This window comes from Phasianus colchicus, chromosome 11, assembly GCF_987193195.1.
Source record: "Phasianus colchicus chromosome 11, bPhaCol1.hap1.1, whole genome shotgun sequence".
Lineage (NCBI taxonomy): Eukaryota > Metazoa > Chordata > Aves > Galliformes > Phasianidae > Phasianus > Phasianus colchicus.
In genome coordinates this window covers 15,379,272-15,402,945 of record NC_143446.1, presented here as the reverse complement: position 1 = coordinate 15,402,945, position 23,674 = coordinate 15,379,272, and the positions used below count along the sequence as shown (strand labels likewise).

At 45.0% G+C, this 23,674-nt stretch overlaps 1 protein-coding gene across 2 annotated transcripts in view; it reads left to right on the top strand.

The window, feature by feature from the left end:
* LRIG1 (leucine rich repeats and immunoglobulin like domains 1) overlaps positions 1-23,674 on the top strand; it is a 78,739-nt gene that overhangs the window by 43,152 nt on the left and 11,913 nt on the right. For both annotated transcript variants that reach the window (XM_090148399.1, XM_031606091.2), the window contains exons 4-9: positions 8,028-8,165; positions 9,162-9,305; positions 11,519-11,662; positions 12,636-12,779; positions 17,282-17,425; positions 20,753-20,833. In XM_090148399.1, coding sequence (XP_090004525.1) covers positions 8,028-8,165; positions 9,162-9,305; positions 11,519-11,662; positions 12,636-12,779; positions 17,282-17,425; positions 20,753-20,833 — 795 coding nt within the window. The remainder of the gene's footprint in view (positions 1-8,027; positions 8,166-9,161; positions 9,306-11,518; positions 11,663-12,635; positions 12,780-17,281; positions 17,426-20,752; positions 20,834-23,674) is intronic.

Here is a 23,674-nt window from a genome sequence, read left to right as displayed (position 1 = left end):
TTCTCCACTTGTGTATTTTCCCCTCCTCACTCCTGTGGAGAGACAAAAGCAAAACAAAGCCACCCACAAAACACATGCACTCACTAGGCTGTGGTGGATCTTCTTTGCTTTGATCATGTATTACACAAAGAGAAACTAAAATCAGCATCAGGATTTAAGGATAAAAGTGCCTACATGCCTTGTGATCCTGGACCCTGTTGGCTTTCACATGAAAACGCTAACCATGTTAATTAGAAGCACAAAACTTGCTTGCAGTGACAATGAAAAGAGGATGCTGTCTGCCTGGGAGTGGGGCAGGGTAGCTGCTCTGTCCGCAGCTCTGGGTGAGTTATGTTGGCATCTTGTTGTGATTCTGCCTCTCCTTGTCACAAATCCCCCTCATCTTTGAGGGCAGCATTGAGGATGTGGGGTGAGGCAGCAGCCCTTCTGCTGGGTGCTGTATAAGTGTGGGCTGGTGGAGAGCAGGACCTCAGCAGAGCAGCAGATAGGTGAGGTGGATGCCAGGCTTTCTCATGCATTCAATTTCTGATAGAAAATTGAATTTGTCTGGTAGATATCAGCAGCAAGAAAAAAGCCCTTGAGGTAAAAATGCGCGAGGAAAAGCAACTATTGGAGCAAGAGACAAAAGCAAACCTAAGACATAAAATGTATAGCATAAAAACGCTGACCTGTCATCTTCTAGCAACTGCAACTGAATGACCCCTTTCAAATGCTGATTGAGCCCCTTCAAAGAGGCTGTGCTGTGCCCATGACCCCATCCAGATAGGCAGTGCAGAGCCATGTGTTTTCTGGCAGTCTGTTTGGAGGACTGCCCTCTCTTCCTTCTGCCCTCTCTTCCTTCTATTCCCACAGGACAATTCTGTTCCTTCTTAGCAGAGTCTTGCACTCAGCAGAGCCTCTCTTCTCCTTTGCAGCCTTTCTCAGTGCTTGCTCCAGCCAGAGGTCAGAGGATATGAAAAGACAGAGAGTGATGAGCGGTAGATTGCAGCGAGAGTTGGAGAAGGGGTTTACAGACTAGCACAGCTGTGAGTTTTCACAAACTGCTTGTTTCCAAACCAAGCCTTGATAATGCCCAGTGGTTCAGAGATGTTTGCCCTCCATTTTGCTAGAGAACAGGTCGAGATGCAGTGAGTGCTGAGCAGCCCCTACTGAGGGTCCCCTGCACCAAACATAGAGGGTGCATCATCCTTAAAGATGGATGTGTGGATGCGCGCAGTGACTCTAAAGATCAATGCCAAGATGCTTTGAGGAGAAGCTACGCTCAGGGAGGAAAGATTGTGCTGTGGTATTGAGTTCATAAAAGGTCAAGAAAGCTCCTTACGGAGGGGTTGTGACAGGCAATGAAAGATGCTTTACTCAGCCTTTTAAGGGATCTGTTCTCTGTGTGAATGCAACATTTAAAAAGCTTCTCTGGAGTATTATCTTCACCCTGCATCAAGTATAACCAGAAGAGAGCGGAAAGATTCCAGTGCTTTTGGAACCACCCTGTTTGCTGATGGGGGGACTGTGCCCATAACAGGGACTGTCTTGTCTTCAGAAATCTTAATTTGCTTTGATGTCATAACCGGTTGTGTAATCTGATGAGTAGATAAGGCAGCCTCTGTTTTAAAGATGACTGACTTCAGGTCCTGCCTGTCCTACGCATTTTACTCTACTAATGGATTGAGTGCTGAAAGCTTAGGAAGTTGTGCACTGCAAAAAATATCCAAAATCATATGGTGGCAAGTCAAAGTCTTGTGAGAATCCATGTAGATCAAGGAGGCAGAAAGTTTCTTTAAAATTACATCACTTACCTCAGTGGGTCTGACACACAGCACACAGTTCTCTAACAAGTCAGAAAGTTTACATAAACATTGCCAGTTCAAAAATATCCTGAGAGAATGCATCGTTCTGAATGTGGCTTTTTGGTTACATTAAAAGAAAGGCTTTGCTTCATGCAGACAATGCTGAACCCAAGAGGAGCCCTTAATGAACGTTCGAGGTTCAGCTTTCAGAGAGCATGCTTGGCCTCTGCCCAGACCTTACCCATGTGGCTGCCTCATGAGTCATGAGAATGTACCAGGGGGGAGAAAACCTGCTTGCATTTGGGTACCCAGGGCCTGAGGATGCGCTGAGCCTGTACTTGACCTGCACCAGTCGGTGGTTGCAGTCTGTCAGGATAAGAGGCAGATGAGCTTGGTGCTGTGGGCAGCCACAAAGTAGCCTTTAATGGAGTGAGAAGTTAGCCCTTGGAGTCATGCTAGTCTCACATGAATACTTCTGTTGACTGCAGTGAAACTATTAGCGTGAGTAACGGTTTGCTTGTGGTAATAAGGAGTTCATAACCCAGGCCTTTGTAATGTTACTGGATTGCAGTTGGCTGCTGCTCCTGAATACAAGGGGCAAATCCCATCTCCCAGCCTGCTGTCTGACTCTGAACACCCATGTCCTGCAGGAGAGATTGAGGTTTACCATTTCATTAAAGGATGCAAGTCAAAGCATTGGTTTTAAACCCCGTGTGTGTCTGGTCTCTTGTATACCATGGGTGCTTTTCTTGGTGCTTGTCCATCCTAAAGCACCAACATAGGCTGAGAGCATTGCTGTGCCTTATAAAGACCTCATTCTGAAGGAGAAGTAGGGAGAGGGAAGATCCTGACATCCAGACAGAGCATGCGAGCCTTTAAGGGAAAGTCAGGATACCTGTAAAAGTTGTGCTGTTTTTCCCCTCTCTTTTTGTGGCTGCTTGGCCTGCTGCTGTTCTGCTCTTGTGCAGGCAGCCAGCACCTGAACAAACAGAGCTGGTTCTGTGGCAGCCTGGGTCCCTGCCAGGATTCCTCAGGGAAGGAGTGATTCAGAGCATCTGAGAAAAGTGGGGGCTGCTGCAGAGCCATCCTTGCTTCCTGCCCGAAGAATAACCCATGCAGTTCTACTTTGAAAAGAAAGTGGGGCTGCTCCCTTAAGCAAATACAGCATGCGTTAGGCTGTATAGAAATGTGCATTCTTGTAATGGTACCAAATCTTGAGCCTCGCAGATGATGCTGGCAAGGCTGAGATGAGTGCAATGTCAGACAGCCTTCTCAGAGCAGCTGGGAAGCCTGAAGGCTGACATGCTTTGGGCAGTTCAGACTTGCAGGGGAAGGTCTCATGCACAGATTTCCAGCTTGTCACCTGCATGTTCCTTCCGTGCTCTGTTGCGTGAATGGTCTCACTGTTGCAAGGTGTCCAGGTCACAATAACATTCCCCTCTTATCCTTGCTTCCATCTTAAGAGTCACTTGGGCAGTTATTCAGTTACGGATTGTAATGATGATACAGGAATAAGCAAACATCTCTGTTGCTGTTGTCATAAATACAGATGTGTCTTCCAGTTTATCAAATCTGCCTCATCCTCCTTTTGTCATAGGTGTTGCTCAGGCATTGCCTTCTGCTATGGTGCTCTGCCTTTTAGTTTTTCTGCATGTAATGAGTGATGGGGTAAAACCAAATGGCAGATAATTTAAGGTGTTAAGAAATCCATGCTTTAAATCTTTATCATTTCCACAGGTATCAGTGTGAGCAGGAGGGCAGGCAACTCCAGGCTTGAGTTAGTTACAGTGTGTGTGACCCACTTGCCTTACTGTGGCTTTGATCTCCCTTCTGGCAGTGCCCTGTCTGACACTGAGCCTGGCATGTCCTGCAGTAGCACACCTGTATCTTTCTGGCTCCGCCACTGGTTTGTTGTTTAATACTTTCCCCGTATGGAAGTATTAACCAAACCTCAGGCTTCTCAACCTCATGTTTTCAGTCTTGTGATCTCTCTCATATCCTGACTTTGAAAATACGCTTATGCGTTAATAGAACCCTATCCAAGGTGTGGAGCCTCTTTTGAAGCTTGGTTTTTGATGCCTGTAACAGGTGTCGGTTTTAATAGGTTTGCTGTATTAAGGCTTTCTTTTTTTCAGCGAGCCCCGCCAGCTCTGTAAGCTGACACTGCACGAAGGCCGAGCATGTGCCTTCTCCATGTGTCACTTCACACTCCGCATTTGTGCCGTAAGTCAAGCCTAATGTAAAGCAGGAGGTTTTGTGCTGCTGTGTTTAAGTCGGTCGGAGCAGAGCTGCTCACACAGTCCCATCTGAGGGGCTGCTTGCTTTGATTTTTTGCTGTCAGCTTTCTAATTGGCAGCGTGGCTCCCACAACAGAGGAACGTGTTTGCACTGCTCTCTGCATCGATCTCGCAGGAGTAGTTTGAAGCCACAGTCTAAATTAAACTGATCAGTGTACTCCAAGGGATGGGCTTGCTGTAAGGAGGAAGGTAAATTCTTCTCCTATTAGATTGAGTGAAAAATGTTCCACAGCCTGTTTATCAAATAAATATTCACAAAGACGCTCCGAACTTGGAAACCCACTGGGATTAAAGTGTAACTTTACCTCTAAAATACAAGCTGGGATTCCTGGAAGCGCTGTGAGCTTTTGACTTCGTGCCACCTGTTGTTTTCCTGCCGCCCCCTTCGGCTCCCTCCTGACCCAGAGCAAACCCAAACATGCTTTACTGCACAGGACCACTCTGCTTGTTTTTGTGCCTCGGAGCAGCCTGGAGAAGTGCAGAGCAATCATTTGCTCCACGTGGGCTCAGTTCAGCGAATGGCTGGCTGAGGTCAATCCAAATCTGTAATCCCCAGGGCTCTTTTGAAGAGCTGTGTGGGGCTGCAGCATTTTGGGATGCTGGCAGGGTAAGTGGTGCTGCCTGGGGGGTTGGTGCCCCCTGCACTCACCTTTCTGTTTGCAGCTGGAACTAGTGCTGCATACAGTGCTAAAGCCATCCAGCACTGACTTCGAATTACCTTCATACAGCACTGACAGCTGCTTCAGCTGCAAATGGGATGTCTCCAGGAGCGAGGGTGGAATACAGCTATTATTGGAGCTGTCCTCATCCATGAGCAAACCCAGATGGGTTCCTCAGTCCCTAGCATTTATTTTTCACTTGAGCTACTTTTACTCCAGATCCTTTCTCAGGGCAGCTTGCAGCATCTTAGTCTGCCAGTGCATTCCTGTACAGATGGATAACCCAGTGGCAGAGAGGGGTTAAGCAACTTATCCAAGGCAGATGAGTCGGTGCCAGAGCTTCGAATAGAAACTAAGAGCCTTGGCTCCTACTCCTGGCTCTCATTGCTCAATCTCTCTTTGAAGCCTTGTTATCTTACACTCTGAAGCTAATGCTGGCTAAAGAGAAGCAGGGAAATTTGTTTCCAGGCTGTGATACCTAAGAAGAAGGGGAGTGGGGAGAGGAAAAGACACCTGGAGGCAAATTGGTTGTGGAAGCAGCAGTAATTTCTGCTTTAAAGCCTGGTTCAGCAATTGGTACTAAAATCTGATCTGCCACCTTTGAAGCCATGAAGTGTAAACTAAGGAGCTAGTCGGTACAGACCTAGCCCTCTTCCAGTCGGAGAGAGGCAATCATAGCTTTGTTACTTATCTTTTTTCTATAAAATACCCTCGTGGTGGGATTAGGAACAAGGAAGACAAACTGAAAGAAACCAAGTAGCAACAGGAAGGGTTAAATCACCTTTTAGCTCTTCCTGAAAGAACAAAAAATGTAATCAAGCTAGTAAAAGATTTGACCGACACTGCATTCGTATCACATGCTTTGTATAGGAAAAGTCAGTGGGGCTGGTTTTGTTTGAAGAGAGTGCAGTGCTTTGCAGCAAACTGTCTGACATTCCCCAGCTGGGCTGGCTGGGATGCTGCTTGGAGCTGAGTGTTCTGTTTGGAGCCAGCCCATGTTTGAAGGAGATGGAGAGAGGCAGAGAATGAAGGCTGGTTTATTCCTGCCTGAAATAATGCATCCATCTCATCTGCCAGCTGTAGCATGAGAAAAGCACGATGCAAATGGACAGAAGGCACCTGGAAACTGCAAACATGGCTGAATGAATACAGTTTTTTTCTGCCTTCCTGAAACTCTGTCCTTTGGGAAGGGCTGAGAGCTCTGGCAGGCAGACTGGATATATGTTGAGTAACTAAAGCACAGAAATATTAATACTCCAAAAAAATAACATTGGCTTCTGAAGAGCATTTCATGTCCAAACTCACTCAGTGCTCTCACTCCCTTACAGACTTAGCTGCCCTGTGCTGGAATTGTCAGGTAATTTATAGATTCTTCATGTTCATTTGTACAAGCCTTCATTTCCTGTTAATTTACAGCCAGATTCAACTCAGCCATCACAGCCCAGATGAGATCAGAGTTGAACTCGCAGCCGCTGCTTCAGCAGAACTCCAGAGAGCATGCTTGGGGTTTGCTTTCACTTAGGTCTGCTCTGAGGTACTTCCCTGAACCAGGTCACACGTGCTCATTTATTGCACTCTTATTTTGGGTAGGAAAAAAGATTGAAATTTTTGAACTTGCCCATTTTGCTTATTGAGGCCTTGCAACATAAACTAGTCCTGATGGAAATCTGCCTTACCCACGTGTTGGTTTATGGAGGTCACAAAAATGTGGATCTAGTGAGTTTTCCTGTGTTTTAATCATACTATTAACAAATTCACTGGAGCTCTGTTCCACTATGTGCTGTGGATGTGAAAATTCAGTCCTCCTTCCTCGCTGTAAAGGAATACAGTCATTTGGATAGTAGCCACATCATTCCCTTTTCTACAGCTGGTGTGCCGGTAACCCATGCACTAACCATTTGGGGACATAAGTTACGACTTCTCTTTGATTTTCCTGGGGCCTTTTTGCACCCTATTAGCAGAGCGTTGCTGTAGCAGTGTAAAATTTGTCCTTAATGACTTTGCGAGCCTGCACTGCATTAACTAAGGGGCATTTCAACCTTTTAATCAAAGCAGCGTTTCTGTGAGTTTCTGGGGAGCGAGTCCATTGCCATGTGCTGTGGGTATTTCCTTCTCTTAGCAAGGGGCTTGTGCTCGCACATGGGACAGCCTGAGCAGGGCTGAGGTGGGAGGAGAGTGACTCCCCAGTGCATTGAAGGCTGTGCCAGGTTCATGGGGCAGGGGTGGATTTCGGGCAGCTGATGCTTGGCCAGGAAAGCTGGGCCATCCCGGTTTGCATTCAGGAGTGCGTTCACTGGCGGCTATCTCTGCTGGCTGTGCAGCAGGGTGGCAGCCTGATCAAGCCACGGTACTTGTCAGAACCCACTCTGCTATCTCTTATTATTCAGCAAGTTCTCAAGTGTCTGGTGAGTGTCTCTGTTTGGAGTGCCTCGCTCTCAGCCTTGCCAGGAATATCAGTGACTGGTCTAAATTCACATCAGGCATGCGCTCTGCTTCTTGTGACTAATGCACCATGTATTTTTTTTAATTGGTTACTGTTCTCTTCACTGATTCAGACCGGAAAGGAACCGGAGAAGAGGACAGGGGATTTTTTTGCTTTGTTGAGTCCAGATGAAGTCTAGAGGTATTGAACTGTTTGGTGGCTGTGGAAATCCCAAGGACAGCTTGCAGGACTTTCTCTAAAGAAAAGCATTAAATTAAGTCATTCAATCAGTGCTGCTGATGAGGCAGCAAATGCAGGTGGTTGTTACAGGGTCTACTTCCATAGTCAGTGCCTGGGCTGAGCACGTGGTGCTGCAGTCACCCTGATGGTGCACTGGGTTAAAGGTAGTGAAAGATGAGGAAATGTTTGCAAGAACAAGCCCTCGTACACTGTTTCTGTGTATTACAAATCACTGTAATGTAGTTCAGTGCTGAGTGTTTTCAGAAGGGTCCTTAGGAATTAGGGAAGCAATATTTCGTAACTTTTCCTGAGATCCTTTATATTTATGTGTTTCCTCTGCAGACAGCTCTGAAAAACTCATCCTTTGTGTAAAGTACTGGCAGTAACAGAGAAAGTGTCCAGAAACCTCCAAATGTATGTTCCCTGCTCATTTTAGTTGTAGGAACAACATGGGGGTTAGGGAAGTTATCTCTGGTGTGGATTTCCCCTATAATAGGCTTGAAGATGTGCTTCCAACCACTGTGTGTGACCTCAGTGGCCAATCTACCGGCCTGCTGCAGCTTCAGATATTCTTATTTATCCAAGGGAACTAAATTGTCTCCATTTCTCCTCCTGACTGTTTCAGGCATCACAACAGGATACGCAGCATTGAAGCAAGTCAACTGAAGCCCTACGTTGCCCTGGAAACATTGGACCTGAGTTTCAATGACATCACGGAAATCCGAAACGGCTGCTTTCCACAGGGACTTCACATAAAGGAGCTGTGAGTTTCTCTTGTTGGGAACGGCTTTTGTTGAGTTACCACAGCACAGAAAGGGGCCTCAAACCTCTTCTTTTAAAAGAAGGGAAAGGAACGACTCAAAATGCATGGAGTTATTTGTAAGTTTTTTAAGTGCAAAGGAGAATCGGATTGTTCCCGCTGTGAGGTTATTTATTGGGCTTTTTGGTTTTGTTTTCTGATATATCTGTAAAGAACACTGAATACTAATTGTGTTGCATAGGAATCTCGCAGCAAAGTTACAGCACATCCATCAGGTGTGGGTGCCTTTCTGCTGAAGACCTAGAAGCCAGAGCCACTGTGCAGAGCAGTATCTTCCCTAGTGTCCTGCTGCTTCCCAGATCAGCCCATTTGCATCTGGAAGAGTGGAGGGAAGAAGGATTATTTTGTCATTACAGTTAAAGTGGCTATTGAACGTTAAGAACAGAAATCTCTCCTTAGTTATTTGATGTAAGCAGGGGGTGAAGCAGATTAATGCCCTCCCTACAGAGCTTTTTCCCTGTTCTAAAAAGCTGTTTTAGGTACTTTCGGAAAGATCTGTTTGCATTAAAGTTTGCACAGAAGTTTCTGCCCTGGTTGTAAGAAAATAGAAGATAGAGGTCTTTTGACTTGTAGGAACAGCCTCTGTGGCCAAGAGGAGGGTCTAAGAAAGAAAGAGCCCTGTGACAGATGCTGAGGAAAGAAGCTTAAGAGATGGGGAATGGATGGAGTAATCTTGCAACGCAATGTTCTCTAGTTTCTGTCTTCTGCTCTGAAGTATTCTACATTTTTTGAAGTAGGAGGGTATAGAGAAGGTCTCGGAGATCTCACAGCACATCTCCACTTTTGTTGTATGGCTCTGGGAAAGGCACTGTGTTTCTTGTGCAGCCAGAAATCCAAACCACCTCTGTAATTCCACCAGCTTGTCTGGAGAGCAACTAAATGCCGATAGAAGGAGATTTCTAACAGAACTGTTCATTTTTCTGCTGTGATTTATTGCAGCTACCTGGGGAGCAACAGAATCAGCACCCTGGAGCCTGGTGCTTTTGATAGTCTGTCACGGTCCCTGCTAACACTTCGTCTGAGTAAAAACAGGATCACTCAGCTTCCTGTCAAGGCATTCAGGCTGCCCAGGCTGACACAACTGTGAGTAGAAATGTGTGCTTTAATTAAGCTCGGTCCTTCTTTATGGAGACAAAATATCCCTGGGGAAGCATGCACCAAATGTCACCCTTCCTCACTTGCTGTCTGTAAAACTTAGAATGTATTCTCAGTCCTCTGCCAGCGCCTAGTGAAACATATTGGAAGAGGGTCCTTTTTTTTCCTCTAACTCCTGACTTCTTGGGCCATTCTTTTGATGAAGTGAGAAGCGAGCAGCAGCATCTTGTGCAGTGATAGCATAAAACAAATCTGTTCCCTTGAAAACTGCTGGTGTCTGTGAGGTTTGGAAGATGTGTCTGTTGCAAGTGATAGAGCTCAACCACCACGTTAGGTTTTCAAGACCACACAGGTATCTTTATGTGGCAATAAAAAAGCAATGACGGAAGGTTGTTAAACTGTGCGGTGGTATTTGGGCAGAGAAAATAACACTCTAGATGAGTTAACACACACATTGTTATTGTCCTGCCTGCAGTCTGCATGGCAGGAGCTGCATGGAGACACATGGACATCTGCAGCTATAAATATGCTTTATGGTGAATAGCAGCTCTAATGGCTGAACTTTTCCCGTTTGCTTTTTCTGCTGGAGGAATGGTCCCAGCCTGAGGCCTCATGCAGTTTTTCCATCACATTTGATAGGTGAAAGTTCAGCCTCTGTCTATTAACAAAAACTCCACAAAGGCTGTTGGAACTCACACCTCTACACTGCAACCTTTTGACTGACCAGATCTTTAAGATGTGCCTAATAACTGGATGTGCATTTGTGCTTGCGTATGTGTAGGATTCACTGTCAGTTTGGGATTGTGTAGCACAGCAGCGTCTTAAAAGTCTGTTGCCTCTCAGTTGGAAGTTGCTGTCCGTTAGCAGAGAGCTTGCAATACGCTGTGTTTGCGCTGTGTGCAAAAGTGTAATAAACCAAAGGTCAACTCAGTTTGTGTTTTCACTGAAATTCAGAGTGATTGGTTTTCTTAGACTCTTAAGACAGTCTCACAGCTGGTTGTTTACTGTGTAGATAAACAGGAATGAATAGCAATTTATACAGACTGGATATGTTGTAGAATCTGTTGTGTACAGTTCTTTTTCTGGCCAAGCATAGTTCAGTAATAGTCTAGGAAGTATATTCAGGCAGCAGTCTTTATGACTGAAAACTTGTCATCACTTACTTGACTTTAATTACTCTACTTCAGTGCAAATTCAGCATTGTTATTTTAATGCAATTAAAAAGTAAGCTTTAAGTTCCCATTTTCCTCATTTTTCCAAAATAATTTCTGATGCTGTAACCTTCATTGTTTTATTCAAGACAAACACTAAATAGGGAAGCCACCCTTGGATCAACTGTTCAAGTGCAAAAAGGTGTTTCATTTGAGAAGCTTTGTCTTCAGTGCATTGTGTCAGTGAAGTTCTTTACTGATGTTATGGTACTGGAATTTCAGCTGGCATGTCTGACAGTCCACAGTGCTATCCCACATGGGTTGGTGAAGAGTGCTGTGGTGATGTTTGTATCATTATTCTGGAGATAAAGAAAAAGAAAGTATTCCCAAGACTTAGAGTTTCTGCCACACTCAATGGAGAAAAAGAAAAGGAAGTTTAATGAAGCAAGTTGAAAATTGTTGTATAGGCGGAATACTAAGACTGCCTTATTATTGGAAACAAGTTGTTCCAGTCTTTATTAGTTTCTTCTAACAGGAAAAAAAAAACAGGATTTTTTTTTTTTTTTTAGGGGAACTGAGAGCTTTCTTTTCTAACTTTGTCATAAAAACCTCCACTTGGGCTTCATACAGCACCCATTTGTTTTGGAGCACGTTTTTACAGGGCCATTAAAAAGTCCTGCAAAACCCTGGATTGTAAGGAAGAAAATGCTGATGTTTCATTGTGTTTGCTCAAATGGTGTGAAAATTGGTGAGAAGGATAAATGGCTTAAAAGATATTCAGAGAAAAGAGGGTTGAAGAAGAATTGCAGCCCTGTCTGTGTTATTTCTCTGTAGTGAAAGTCTGTCCCAGGGTGAGTTTGTTTAACAGATGACACCCAGCTGACTTCCCAGGCTAGCTCTGGGATTGAAAGTTTCCGGTGCGCTTCGCTCTCTCCTGGGAACTGTTGATGGAGGAGTTGTTGGCATTGCTGTCCCCATTGTATGCTGCACAGATGATTCTGTGAGAAAGGACTGGGATTTAATATACTTGTATGGCTTTGGCAATTTTAGGGAGCTGAACCGGAATCGCATCCGCCTGATTGAAGGCCTGACGTTCCAGGGACTGGACAGCCTGGAAGTCCTGAAACTCCAGCGCAACAACATCAGCAAACTGACTGATGGAGCTTTCTGGGGGCTGGCCAAGATGCAAGTTCTGTAAGTTGGAAAGCTACATTTTTTTTCTCCCAAACAGCCTGAACTTCACCTGTTAACGTGTTCTTCTATTTAGCGGAGACCTGTGGGCAGGGGTGCCAGTCTTCATGTTTCTTTCTGTGTCCTGCACACATAGATCTCTGCAATGCTGCAGCAGCCTTTGTTTGACCCACTGTCAACTCATTGCTCTGCTAGGCGTTCGATAAAAAATCCTGTCTTTCAAGCTGTGGCAGTATTCCTTTGTAAGTTCACCAATTTGAACATTCAGTAAGTTCTCAATGGGGCTTTAAATAAAAGTTCATCTGGCTCCTGTACATTTCTTTCAACTGATACATGGAAACTATGTGTTGCAGACCTGATTATTCTGCCTCTGGGGAGACCTAGAAACTAAGCTGGTTTAATCTCAGTGATGCGTTCTTTCCGTAGGAGAGAGCAAATAGAACAGTCATTGCAGAGAAATGCTCAAAACTTGCAACATGATTGGCTTTCAAGTGTGTTTGCAAAGTCACAAGTGATCAGTATGTTTCTGGAAGCTGCTGTCACACAACTGAGACTCTGCAAATACAAACTTGAATGGGATGCTTAGCCCAATTTACATGCAGTGGAGCGTACCACTGCAGTCACACCTCGTTCTGGGCTCTAAGCCTCAGAACATACCGGCTTGGCAGCTTGTGGTTGTGTGCTGGTGGCAGAGAGTGTTCTGCCTTTGTACTGAGAGGCTGCGTGGGGCTGCATATGGTAGAGGGCTTTGGGCTAAGTGAAGACCTTAGACCTTTCCCTTGTGTTGCCCTTGAATTTCTATCCCTCACTTGCACAAGAAGTGCCTACACTTGGGTGTATCCACATAGGTATGTAGAAATGTGTGCAGGCATAGCTAAAATACCACTACTTCTTGAAGTTTCTTCATTTTCTGAAATTCTTCAGCGTTTGATCAGTACTTGCACATCTGTCATTTCCTTCCAATTTTTCTCCACAGGCACCTGGATTATAACAGCCTGACAGAAGTAAACAGTGGCTCACTCTATGGCCTTTCATCTCTCCACCAGCTTCACCTCAGTAACAACTCTATATCCCGCATCAACCCTGATGGCTGGAGCTTCTGTCAGAAGCTGCATGAGCTGTACGTTGTTTCCCATTGTGGTTGTTCAGTCAGAATTTGATGCTAATGTAATGCTGGCAGGCAAGGGGAGTAAGGACTCCACAGCTTCCACTGTGTAAACATGTAGAAATGCAGGAACTGCAGTCTCTAAGTGATGCCCTTGTTATTCATGATGTTATGACCTTCACAGCACCTGTTTAAAATACTTCTGCACCAGAAACGAAGGTTAGAATTGACTGAAAGTATGCAGTGCTGAAAAACATGGAGAGTTTGTGACCTGTGGCTTAGCAGTGCTTTTTATTTATCTAGTTAGGAGACATGCTGCTTGTTGTGTGACTGTACAGCCTAAAGGAAGTTTTGCATTGTCCTCTGTATTTACAAAGAACAATCTTGTTTTTAGCTAGCACAGATTTAGGTCTTTAAAGGCAGTTCTCCTACTTTCTCCTATTTACACTTCACCCTTCCTATTAGATTCAGTTGTTAAGAGGTAAATGCATTGGCTTTGCTCTCCTGAGATTTCCAGCTGTGAATATGGTCTCTCTGATAAATGAAAGAGACCCTTGCTGTTGTGGAAAACCCCACAAAGGGTGTCTTTGGGGTCTGTGGCACTGCTTAATGCCTTTTTGAAGAGACACACATGGATGCTTCCAGTACTTACAGAAGTAGCTGTCATCCCCTCGGTGGGACTGTGGATAGATTAACTTTTTTCTCTGGAGGACTTGACACATGTGGTTAGTGGAACTGTAATTCATTCTGCTTGATGCTTGAAAATCTCTTGTTAAATATTGTTAGGGATTCTCCTCCACCAAAGAGCGCAGAGCTCACTGTTTTCAGTGGCTAGCTCAGGACTCAGACTAGAGGTCTCTATCTGCCTATCCAGCTGTGAGTTCCTCTTCTGTTGGATTTGGATTCAAAGTTAACTGGTCCTGACACATGTGGTTCCACTAAGTTTAGAAGCTCTTGAATAAATATTGTTGCACACTGACCAACTGTGATATTCTGTTAAACCCAAATTATTCATTCAGATGTGGATTTTTCTTTTTGGCACAGGGCAATATTTTTGTTGTTAGTTGAATACATATGTGATTGTTTAATTAACTAATTTTTCAAACTGTTGTGAAATTGTCCATGCCTGAAGGGTTCTTTTGCTTGGCCTGGTGCTACAGTTCCTTCACATGCAGATTGGCAACTGATATTTTTCTAGGTTAAGGTAGCATCAGTGCAGAAGTTTTCAAGGCAATGGATCAGAAACAGAACTGTGCTCTGTCCATGGCCTGCTTAAATCTGAAGCATCAGAAAAGGGGAGTCTACATTTCTAAGGCTCTAAGGCACTCGGCTGGATCCCTGGAACAGCCAAATTTGGATCACTACACTGCCATAGTAATGTAGCTCTGGGAGCTTTCTTCTCTCAGAGATCCAATATCCAGTGGCTGTGTTGAAGCTGTATTTCAACATGAGTTCCAGGGGGATGGGTAAGTCCGTCTTGCAGAGCTTACATCAGAGCTCCTTTAGGGAGAAACATGCTTGTCTCTTCTACCTCACATTGTCTTTGCAAACCCTTCAGGTTTAGCTGAGAAGTTGCACGTGGTGCTGGATCATTATGTATCCAGTATGGATTGGGATCTCCTGCAGAGAGTGGTGAGCTGTTCTGGCTTAGAGGCTTTTTCAATAACCATGGAACCCACCATGCAGAAAGGCCTCACATGCTCTGGTGCGGAATGGAGCAGGTTTGAGAAAGGCCTTGTGGAGGTGGTAGGAGGCACTGAGGCATGCTTGGCCCAACAGGCAGGATTGCACTAGTGTGAGGCCAGAGATGACAGTGTTAGCTGAGATTGGGAAGGCGATTATGTGGGTGTTAGCACACATCTCTGCAAAATATTACAGGCTGTTGCAGGTGTTGCCTTTAGGGTAAGGCTGCTGCAGAGAGCCATCAGATACTCATAACTGAAACTCCCACAGCAAAAGAGTAGTTGTAGGAGAGGTCTGCTCTGAAATTGAAGAGTGAGGAAAGGAAGCAGCAGATACACCTAAGCTGTCTCTGTGTGCTTCTTTAAATGTATATGTTATGTTCTTATTAAAAGATCCTTATTCTCCTATTGCTAAATCTTCTGGTTTCAGTTTTCAGCAAATACTGCTTGTGGTTGCACAGGGAATTAATTTCAAAGTCCTTGACTGCAAAAAAAGAGAATTGGCCAGACCTCTGCTTACATATGGTGAGAGAAGAAGACATCATCTGAAGGATGAGTTGTCCATCCTTCAGCTGTTGGGAAAAAATGTGACTTTAAGACTCTGGTTTCACGTAAACCCTACCAAGAAAGGAGAGCACTTGACTTCTTGTGGGTGTGAGATAGGGCTGATTGCATTCACCAGTCAGGTGCTAAGGCATCAATGGAAAAATCGACTGTGGGAATATACGATTTCATCAGATGTAAATGATGAATTGGCTTCTGGATCTTTTTCTTCAGAAAGATGAAGTAGTCTCACTTCTTACCTATTGTACCATCAGTGGGAATGACATGAGTTAAATATCCTGGTCCAGAACTGGCTGACAGCAGGAGCTGCAGCTGCACAACGTTTCTGGTTAACTGCTTTGTGCATCTCTTCAGCATGCTGCTTTTTGAGCTGTTCTCCCACTTCTGTGCCAGGCCAAAAGGGCTGTGTGGCCAAACCATTTCCATTTGTTTGTTCCAGTGATTTCCCACTGGTAGGGAGATGAGAAAGGGCAGCAGTGGGGACCCGGTGACTTCTCTCAACCCAGATCATCCAAACCACCAAGGAGTGAAGTGCACTTTTTTACAAATCAGCCTTTCTCACTGGAGAAAGAGAGGCCTTATGTGTTGAAGGAGGCCACCAGCAGGTGCGTTCTCTCCTGAAATCTTCCATCTGGTTGCAGCCATTGAGAGACCCTGCTGCTGCCCATCCGTCTTGAGGTGACGTCAGGAGGAACGGATGGGAACATGCTTTCACCAGTTGCAGCAGGAACTCTTCTGTGTAGAATCAAAAGGAAATATTTTCTTCCTCAGCCAGGTTTAGAATTACTTTTGAACACTTTTTTCTTTTCTTTTCTTTTTTTTTTTTTTTAAAGCCAAATTCTTTAATCGCAGGTGAGGACATAATTTTGACCAGATGCCAGTTCTTCATAACTAACGCTACAAGTTCTTTAGGAATGTTGTCCCATACCTTCTTCAAACTCATTAATCTTCACTGAATTTTTTCCAAAGCTTGCCCTCTGCCTGCTCACACAGCTAAGAGATAGACAGCTTATTGGCCAAGTAAATGACACTCTCAATGCTTCAGAACTTGTGCCCTTTTTTTACTTAGGTTTTGGCTTTTCAGTGATTTTTTGCAAGCTTTAGACACATTTTTGAAGCAGGCTCATTAACAAGAAGGACTGGAAAAGGAATTTGGAGGCTTGGAACTCAGTGCGATGGGATTTTTTTGCCTGTACAGTGAAAGATTTCAGTGCTTGTACAAAGCAGAACTCCACTTTTTTTGAGAAGTTAGCAGTCCAAAGCCTCACAGTTTCCAGAGGGACTTGTGCTCCCAAGGCACTCCGTTATTTTCTAAAATCCTATGCAATTGCACTTGTAGAGAGAGAAGCTTGGGAAAGTGTGAGTAGCAGGATGCATCTGAATGCTGAAAGAAAGAATAAAACCAATGGGGAGACAAGCAAAAAAAAACAACAAAACAACAAAACAACAGCCCTCCAATAGAAGTCACTTGTAAGTGGAGATGATTTCACAGAGACTCTTGTGCTCCTTGACAGGGGGGAGCAGGAGGGAAGGCAGCTGGTTTGCAGCGGATACCTCCTTCCTGTGCATGAAAGGAAGCATTCAATTGCCTTGTGGTGAAATGCTTTTGGCTCTAGACTGGGGTGGAGCAGGCTGTGGAGACACCCACACCCAGGTGCCTGGGGCTTGCTGTGCACAAGTGCAAAATGATAAGGCACCTCCTGAATATTGAAGTCTGGACACTGCCAGGACCACTTGTGAACTTCCAGATCTTTCTGTTTGGCATCACTCTCTGTCTCGTAAGGTGTAAGGCAGGGGGGTGCTTTGTGCTCAGAAGATATCCAAATAGAGTGAGGACTGAACACAGCCAGGACTGATAGCTCTTGCTGATATCCAAGTGTTATAGAATATTGAACCTTTCCTGAACATTTGGGGGCTAGGAGGTGTGATGCTCTCAGGCCCAAACTTGGAGACACAGTGGAGAAAGAGTAGCTTCTCCCCACATAACTGACAGCATCTGTGTTGGGTTATTGCTCTGATTCATTTCTGGAGGAGTCTCTCTCATGCTCAAAAGACTTCCCCATAGATGGGTGCCAAATGCCTGCTGCCCCATGGTATCATTTGGGAATATTTGCAGGCTGCAGTGCTATTTCCTAATCAAGCTGTTATGTATCCACCCAGTATACACTGCCTCGTGTGAGATTGTTGTGGGATGGGAGGCAGGCACTGGCTGGTGCAGAGGAGTTTGGAACAGACTGGTTGGATGACAAGGGCTGTTGTTTTTCTCCTCAGAATACTCTCTTACAACAACCTCACCAGGCTGGATGAGGGAAGCTTGGCAGACCTCGGAGGGCTGCATGTACTACGACTGAGCCACAATTCCATCAATCATATTGCAGAAGGTGCCTTCAAGGGACTCAAAAACCTGCGTGTTCTGTAAGTTGCTCCTAGCTTGTCAGATAACACAGCACCTACCCTTCCCTCCTCAGGTTGTGTTCTAACAAACAGTTCTCCTTTGCAGTTTCTCTGGACTTCTGTATCCTCAGCTGCAAACTCCCCTGCGTTCTGCACTCTTGTGTTTACCCCATTAGTCAAGTTCAGTGAACTCACAGTTTTTAGTGTAGTTAGGAGAATTGCAACTGGATTGCTCAGAGTACTTTCAGAGTAGAGGGCCCCAAAATAAAGTTAAAGGAACATGGGACAGGATCCTGAATGCAGCTCAGCTAAGCAAAAATTGCTAAGGTTCAGCTAACAGCAGAATTCTCTTGCTATCCTACTGACTTTAATTGAAGTTCTTAGAAAAGGACTGTTTCTGTTGGCTCACTCTACGCTCAGAATCTGTGAAGAATAATTCCTTCCAGTGACAATGTTGAAAATTTGAATATTGCATGTAAGCGTGCTGTTAAGTATTTTTGCTGCTACATCTTCTTGGTAAAGATGGCGTTGAGAAGGAAAAAGCAGTGGCAAAACAAATCCAGAGGTTGGGATCTGCTTATACTTCTGGATACCAGGAGTTTAATACCCAGGAGTGTAGGGCTCAACCATGGTAGCAGGGTAGTCATGTACCTTGCTGAGGGTAGGCACACAGAGCTGAGCCTCCAGGCCACTTGTGTTCAGCAAGCTGACTTCATTCTTTGATACTTCATCCCTCCAGCAATCCATTCTGGTTTGAGTAATTAAAAGGAAATGGGAACAGAGATCTCTTCCCCCTTTACAGTATTTTCTGCATCTCTCTTCTTTATTGAAATTCACAGTGGAGGAAGTGACAGGAAAGTGAGTTTGGGTTTTGTTTGATTTTTGTCTTTTTTTTAGTTGTTTTTTTTTTTTAAACTTAAACGAAAGCCTTTCAGCCACTGGGCATTCAGAAAGGGCCTTCTTTGAGGCAGCTGTCAGGACCGGAACTAAAGGTTTCCAAAGAGAAATGGAGGGAAGGGGAGCTGGCCTTCTCTTTGCTCTGCAGTGAATGAGGAGCCTCTTTTATGTTTAGGACCGAGGGGGGAGGAGGAGAGGGAGTGTGTGAGTGAGCTCTAATTTAATAAAGAGAAAGGCCTATTGGGTCCTGCACCTGGTGAAAAAGACCCGAGCATGCTTTAATTATGGCCCATTGTTGGGGAGCCTTTGGTGGGTGTGAAACTGCTGAAATGTGGAGCTATTCAAATAGAGGTCAGGCCCAGAGACCTTGCAGCACAATGATTAACAAGGCTGCTAGCATTCAAGCTCAGCCAGCCAGAAAGAATAGGAAATTGGCAACAGGGGCTGGGAGAGGAGTTGGAATACAAAGAGAGCAGGGCCAAAGTACCCCACTCTTTCTTTTTTTTTCTTTATTTTCACCCATTTGTTGAGAAGGGTTTTTTCCTCCTTTCTAACACTAAACCTTTGAGTTGTCTCTGGATGAACAAGCAATACCGTTTTCTTTTTCCTTTTTCAAGGAAACACAATGCGTGGCAGTCAATTAATAAAAGTGCATGTCAGAGGGTTCCTGTGGGCCGTTCCCACCGGGCTGTCTTTGCCATGGGAAAAGGTTTGCTGATCCAAAGACCAGAAGCCAGTGGTGGATCTGAACACGAGAAGGGATTTGCCTTTAAAAATCAGACAAACAGAACAGCTGGCATTGGCTTGGCAAGCAGAGGGAAATTGTAGAAACTATAGCTCCAGGAGGAGCCATTTGCCTCGTCCCAGTTAGATAGCATGGAAACTGTCAGCACATCAAAGCATCTCTCCTGCAACTGTCCGTACCCCACTGAGGTGTTGGGTTTTTATCCATCCCTTTGGCACTGGTGTACCCACAGATCACTCTGACATCTGCAGTAGTGCTGGCGGAGGGTGGCATTCCCCAGGGATGGGGTTCAGCTCTCACGCTGAAAGCAACTGAGAAAGAGGAACTGTGGCTTTGGGCCATCTCCTTCCACGTTGTTAATTCACACACCAAAGCCAGGAAGGACTGCAGCCAGCTTAGGTACTGCACACAGCAATCTCAGCTCCATCCCGTGTGAATGTTCAAACTCTGGAATTATTATTATTGTTCCCTTGTACGTTATTGTGTGCCTGTGCCTTGCAGCCCAAGAGTTAGGCTGTGATGCCTGTGCCTGGCATTTGAAAGAATGCAGAGGGCTTTGTTGCAGAAACGTTTTTCTTTCTTGGTTTTGATATATTTAAACAGATTGATCTGATAATAGTCTTCAAAAGGTGTGAAAAGAGTACCTGAGAGTTCAGGGGGTTATCTGGATGATTTAGTTGGCTTTGTTGTTGGTTTTTGCTAGGTTTTAAATCGGAGTGATGTAACAAAACCAACAGAGCCTATTTATTTTTTCTTTCTTTTTACTTAACATTAGAAATGATAAATTTCTGTCTGTGTTGCTCGGTATTCAGTGCTAGCTGGAATTAAAGCACAGGAGGGAAGGATTTTTAAACAGACTGTTTGAACAGCTTTTGTGGATCTTTCTGTTTGTTCTGTCTGCTTGTTTTTCTTCAGACCCTTTTGACTCTCATAATTGATGGCGAATTTGAAAGCCAAAAGAAGCTAACTCTGGAAAAGGAATTCTAACTTTTCTTTTTTAATGGTTATAAAGAGTTTGGCTTGCGCAATGATGATAGTGCTTTCCTTTGTTGAACTTTCAAGTTCATTGCCAGAAAAAAATGCAGCTTTGTAGAAAATACACCATCGTCTTCCTAAGATAAAGCTGTAGGCAAACTCATGTAGACACAGAAACAGCCAAAGTTATCTGAAGTCATGATAGCAGCATTTAAGGACAGCTATTAAACCCTGCTTGTTCAGATTTAATACATTCTCTGTCCTGGTGGAATTTAAATTGAGAGAGAAAGTGGAGCAGTACTTTCCTTTGCCTTCAGTGGGCACCATCCAAATGCAGTGAAATTTCACCATCAGAGACATAGGAGGGGACTCCCTGCCTCATCTTATCTACCGGTTCCCTTTGGTTCTCTCAGTTTACTTTTGGGACTATATGTTTTTGGTTTTTTTTGTGTTTTTTTTTTTTTGGATAAACGAAATTAGAACAGAACGACACCCTACGTGTTTAAAAAGTAGCTACTGGCTCAGTACTGGGGGGTTCAGCCAGGAAAAAACACTTCAGTGTTAAAAAGTGATTAGTGTGGCTTTGCTGCAGGATTTAACCAGTTTTGATAACTGCTAAGACAAAGTGGGAAGCTCTTTGTTTGCCATTCTCAGACTTTCTTATGTTTGTTTTTAGTGATGACCCTAGGACTTAGACACCGATTATGAGCTTTCTCTTGTCCTCTCCCCAGGGAACTGGACCACAATGACATCTCAGGCACAATAGAGGACACCAGCGGAGCCTTTACAGGCCTAGAAAATCTGAGCAAGCTGTGAGTATCCCTGGTTTGAAGTTCTGCAAAACAGTTGTGCTGTGTGCCTCAGGGGGTGGATCTCTCCCCTCTCTGATCCTGTTTTCCTTCCCTCCGAACAAGATAGAAATCCACAGAACATCTGAGGCAAGGTAGTTCTGCAGATAGGAGGCAGTTCTGGGCTTTTGAAAACACACATCGTTGCTTACTGTGTGTCCTATACCATAGTTCAGAAACTGGAGAGAGCAACTTAGATTGTTTTCAGCTCTAAGATTTAGCACAACTGTTCTTTGCTTCTAAAATCAAACAGCAACCAAAGCCCCCTTGCAATCTTCAGCAAACCACCGATTGATGGAGTGAATAACAATAAACAGAGAAAAATCGTACCGTTTCCTGTTACAGCAGAGGATTGAGGCAGGATTCATTTCTGTGGGATGCTCTGTCTGAGAGTGATCTTTTGGGCTTGCTTCCATGTGCAGTGACAATAAAAGGCACCATGGGGCATAGGCTCTTAAAGAGATAAAAAGAAACCTAAGGCAAGCATGCGCCTTGCAAATGTTTATTGCTTGCTTGGCCTTCACAAGTACTTTCACATTGCTCTGTCTGTGCTTGTTCGTATTCCATTTGAAATCAGTTATATAAATCAGCCCTGTCAGGGAAGTCTCTGATGGCTTGTGACAAACCAAGAGTCTTTCTAATCATTACCTCTTGCTTTTGTTTAAGTTCTCAGCACCCTCCCATCACGCTGTCTCTGATGCTGGGATGGCACAGCTAGAGGTGCAGTAAAAGTACCTCGATGGATAGCAGATGGCCAGAATGAACCCTGGCAGGCGGTATATTGTCGTGTTCTCATTAGAGGCTCCTGGGGGAGTGGGAAGAGCCGTGCAGGACTGGTGGGGCCGTAATGCTTAGAGGAGAAAAAAATGCAAGTCACAGGCATAGATGGCAATGGATCGTTGTTGAGGGGAGACGCTGGGTCGGAGGAGAGGGGAAACAAGTTGCAGCTACAAGTAAAGTGAGGCAGAAGGCAGAGAATGGATTTGAGGACAGGCAGGGGAGCAGAATATATGTGGGATGGAGAGAAGCCAGTAGGAATTTGTGTGTGAGTTGGGAAATCTTCCCTCAAATTGCTTAAAAAAAAAAAGAGGTGGCAGATGTGGTGGGTGGGAGAGTCCTTGGCTGATGTTATTGGAGTTCTCAGATTTATCTGACAAAACAGCACATGGGAGTGGTCAAAGGGGCAGTGGGAGCTGAGGCTTTGTCCAGAGGGACTTGCAGGCTGCAATGCTCTGAGTCTGAAGGCAGTGCTGCTCTGACAGGAGAGAGGAGAGGTCGCTGTCCTGCTGGGATGTCACCACAGGGCATCGCTCCCATGTGGCCACTGTCATGGGAATACGAGTAGTGCTCCTGCATACCTGAGTGTGTCAGAAGTGTTGGGTGCAAACTGCAGAAGAAAAGTGAAACAGCCAGAGGGGAGAGCACCGAGGGAAAGAGTTCAGAAGGATTGACTCAGTGACCAGGAGGAATGAGCACTGGTGAGCTGTAGGGGTCAGGCAGAGGCCAGGAGGAGCAGGATGGAGCAAAGAGCCTGCAGGGCTTTGCGGGCTGTGTGCTTGGAGCTCTGTGCAGAGTCCTACTGCTGCTGGTGGAGCAGCCCAGCCTGTTCATAGTAAAGTTCTTTACAATGAGAGTGGTGAGGTGCTGGAACAGGCTGCCCAGAGAGGTTGTGGATGCCCCATCCCTAGAGGTGTTCAAGACCAGGTTGGATGGGGCCCTGGGCAGCCTGGTCTAGTATTAAATAGGGAGGTTGGTGGCCCTGCCTGTGCCAGGGGGGTTGGAGATTCATGATCCTTGAGGTCCCTTCCAGCCCTGGCCATTCTATGATTCTGTGGCCTGATGTTGGTCATTGGGCACAGACAGCAGCTCCAAAAGGTGGCTGGTTTTGTCTGCTATTTTGTATGTGGCAGGAGCTTGTGCAAGTGTAAAGAAGGCTGAGTTTGCAGCGAACTCCATAGCCTGGCACAGCACACAGCCCAGGTTGGTCTCTGGCAGACAGGAGAGGTTTGGTTACACAATAGCAAACCTGCCACAGGGCAGCTGGTTGTACCTTTGCTGGGATCGTTTCTTGTCAGTCAGACTTGTAAGGTCAGAAAAAACCCTGTGAGTATGAGATTATTTCATTGTAGAGCATTCTGGGCACACTAGGGAGCGTGCACTTCTAAAGCAGTGTGCTCAGGTCTCCACTTCAGCTCATCAGCACTTAAATCCCAAACTTGTAATTTCATCTAAGGCTGAAGTGAGTGTTATTCTTGCTGGCAGGGTTTTTTTTCTTAAATAAAGTAAAACAGCAGCCTCTACAGAGAACATCTCACTGCCTGATTTAAGGCCTGTATTTAAACCGTCAATAGGCTTTAAATGCATTAGCATACAAAAAATAAATGGGCACTTCAGAGGAGACCTTCCAATGAATTAATAATCACCTCGGCTCTGTGGAGATTGCCTTAAAAGCTGCTCCCCTTTGATCTGGCACAGATTAGTCTCTGAAAGGATTTAACGGGAGAGGGTTGTTCGCTGAAATGAAGGTGTTAAACTGAGAGGTGGGAGGCCACTCACTTTAGCCTTCCCTGAATTATATATGAAGCTGTCCAGAATGGAGAGCACAGGCCTAAATTAAAATGTTTCTTCAAGAAAGGGAGTCGAGAAGCACCGAAGCATGAAAAGCATCAGTGGAATCGCTGGGGAGCAACCGGTTCTCCTAATTATTCAAGCTGCTCAATGTAACCGGTTTTTTTGATGGCTCACTCAGTGACTGAGATCTTCCTGCAGGTGCAAAACTGGCTGGAGGAGAAAATGCTGCTTTCT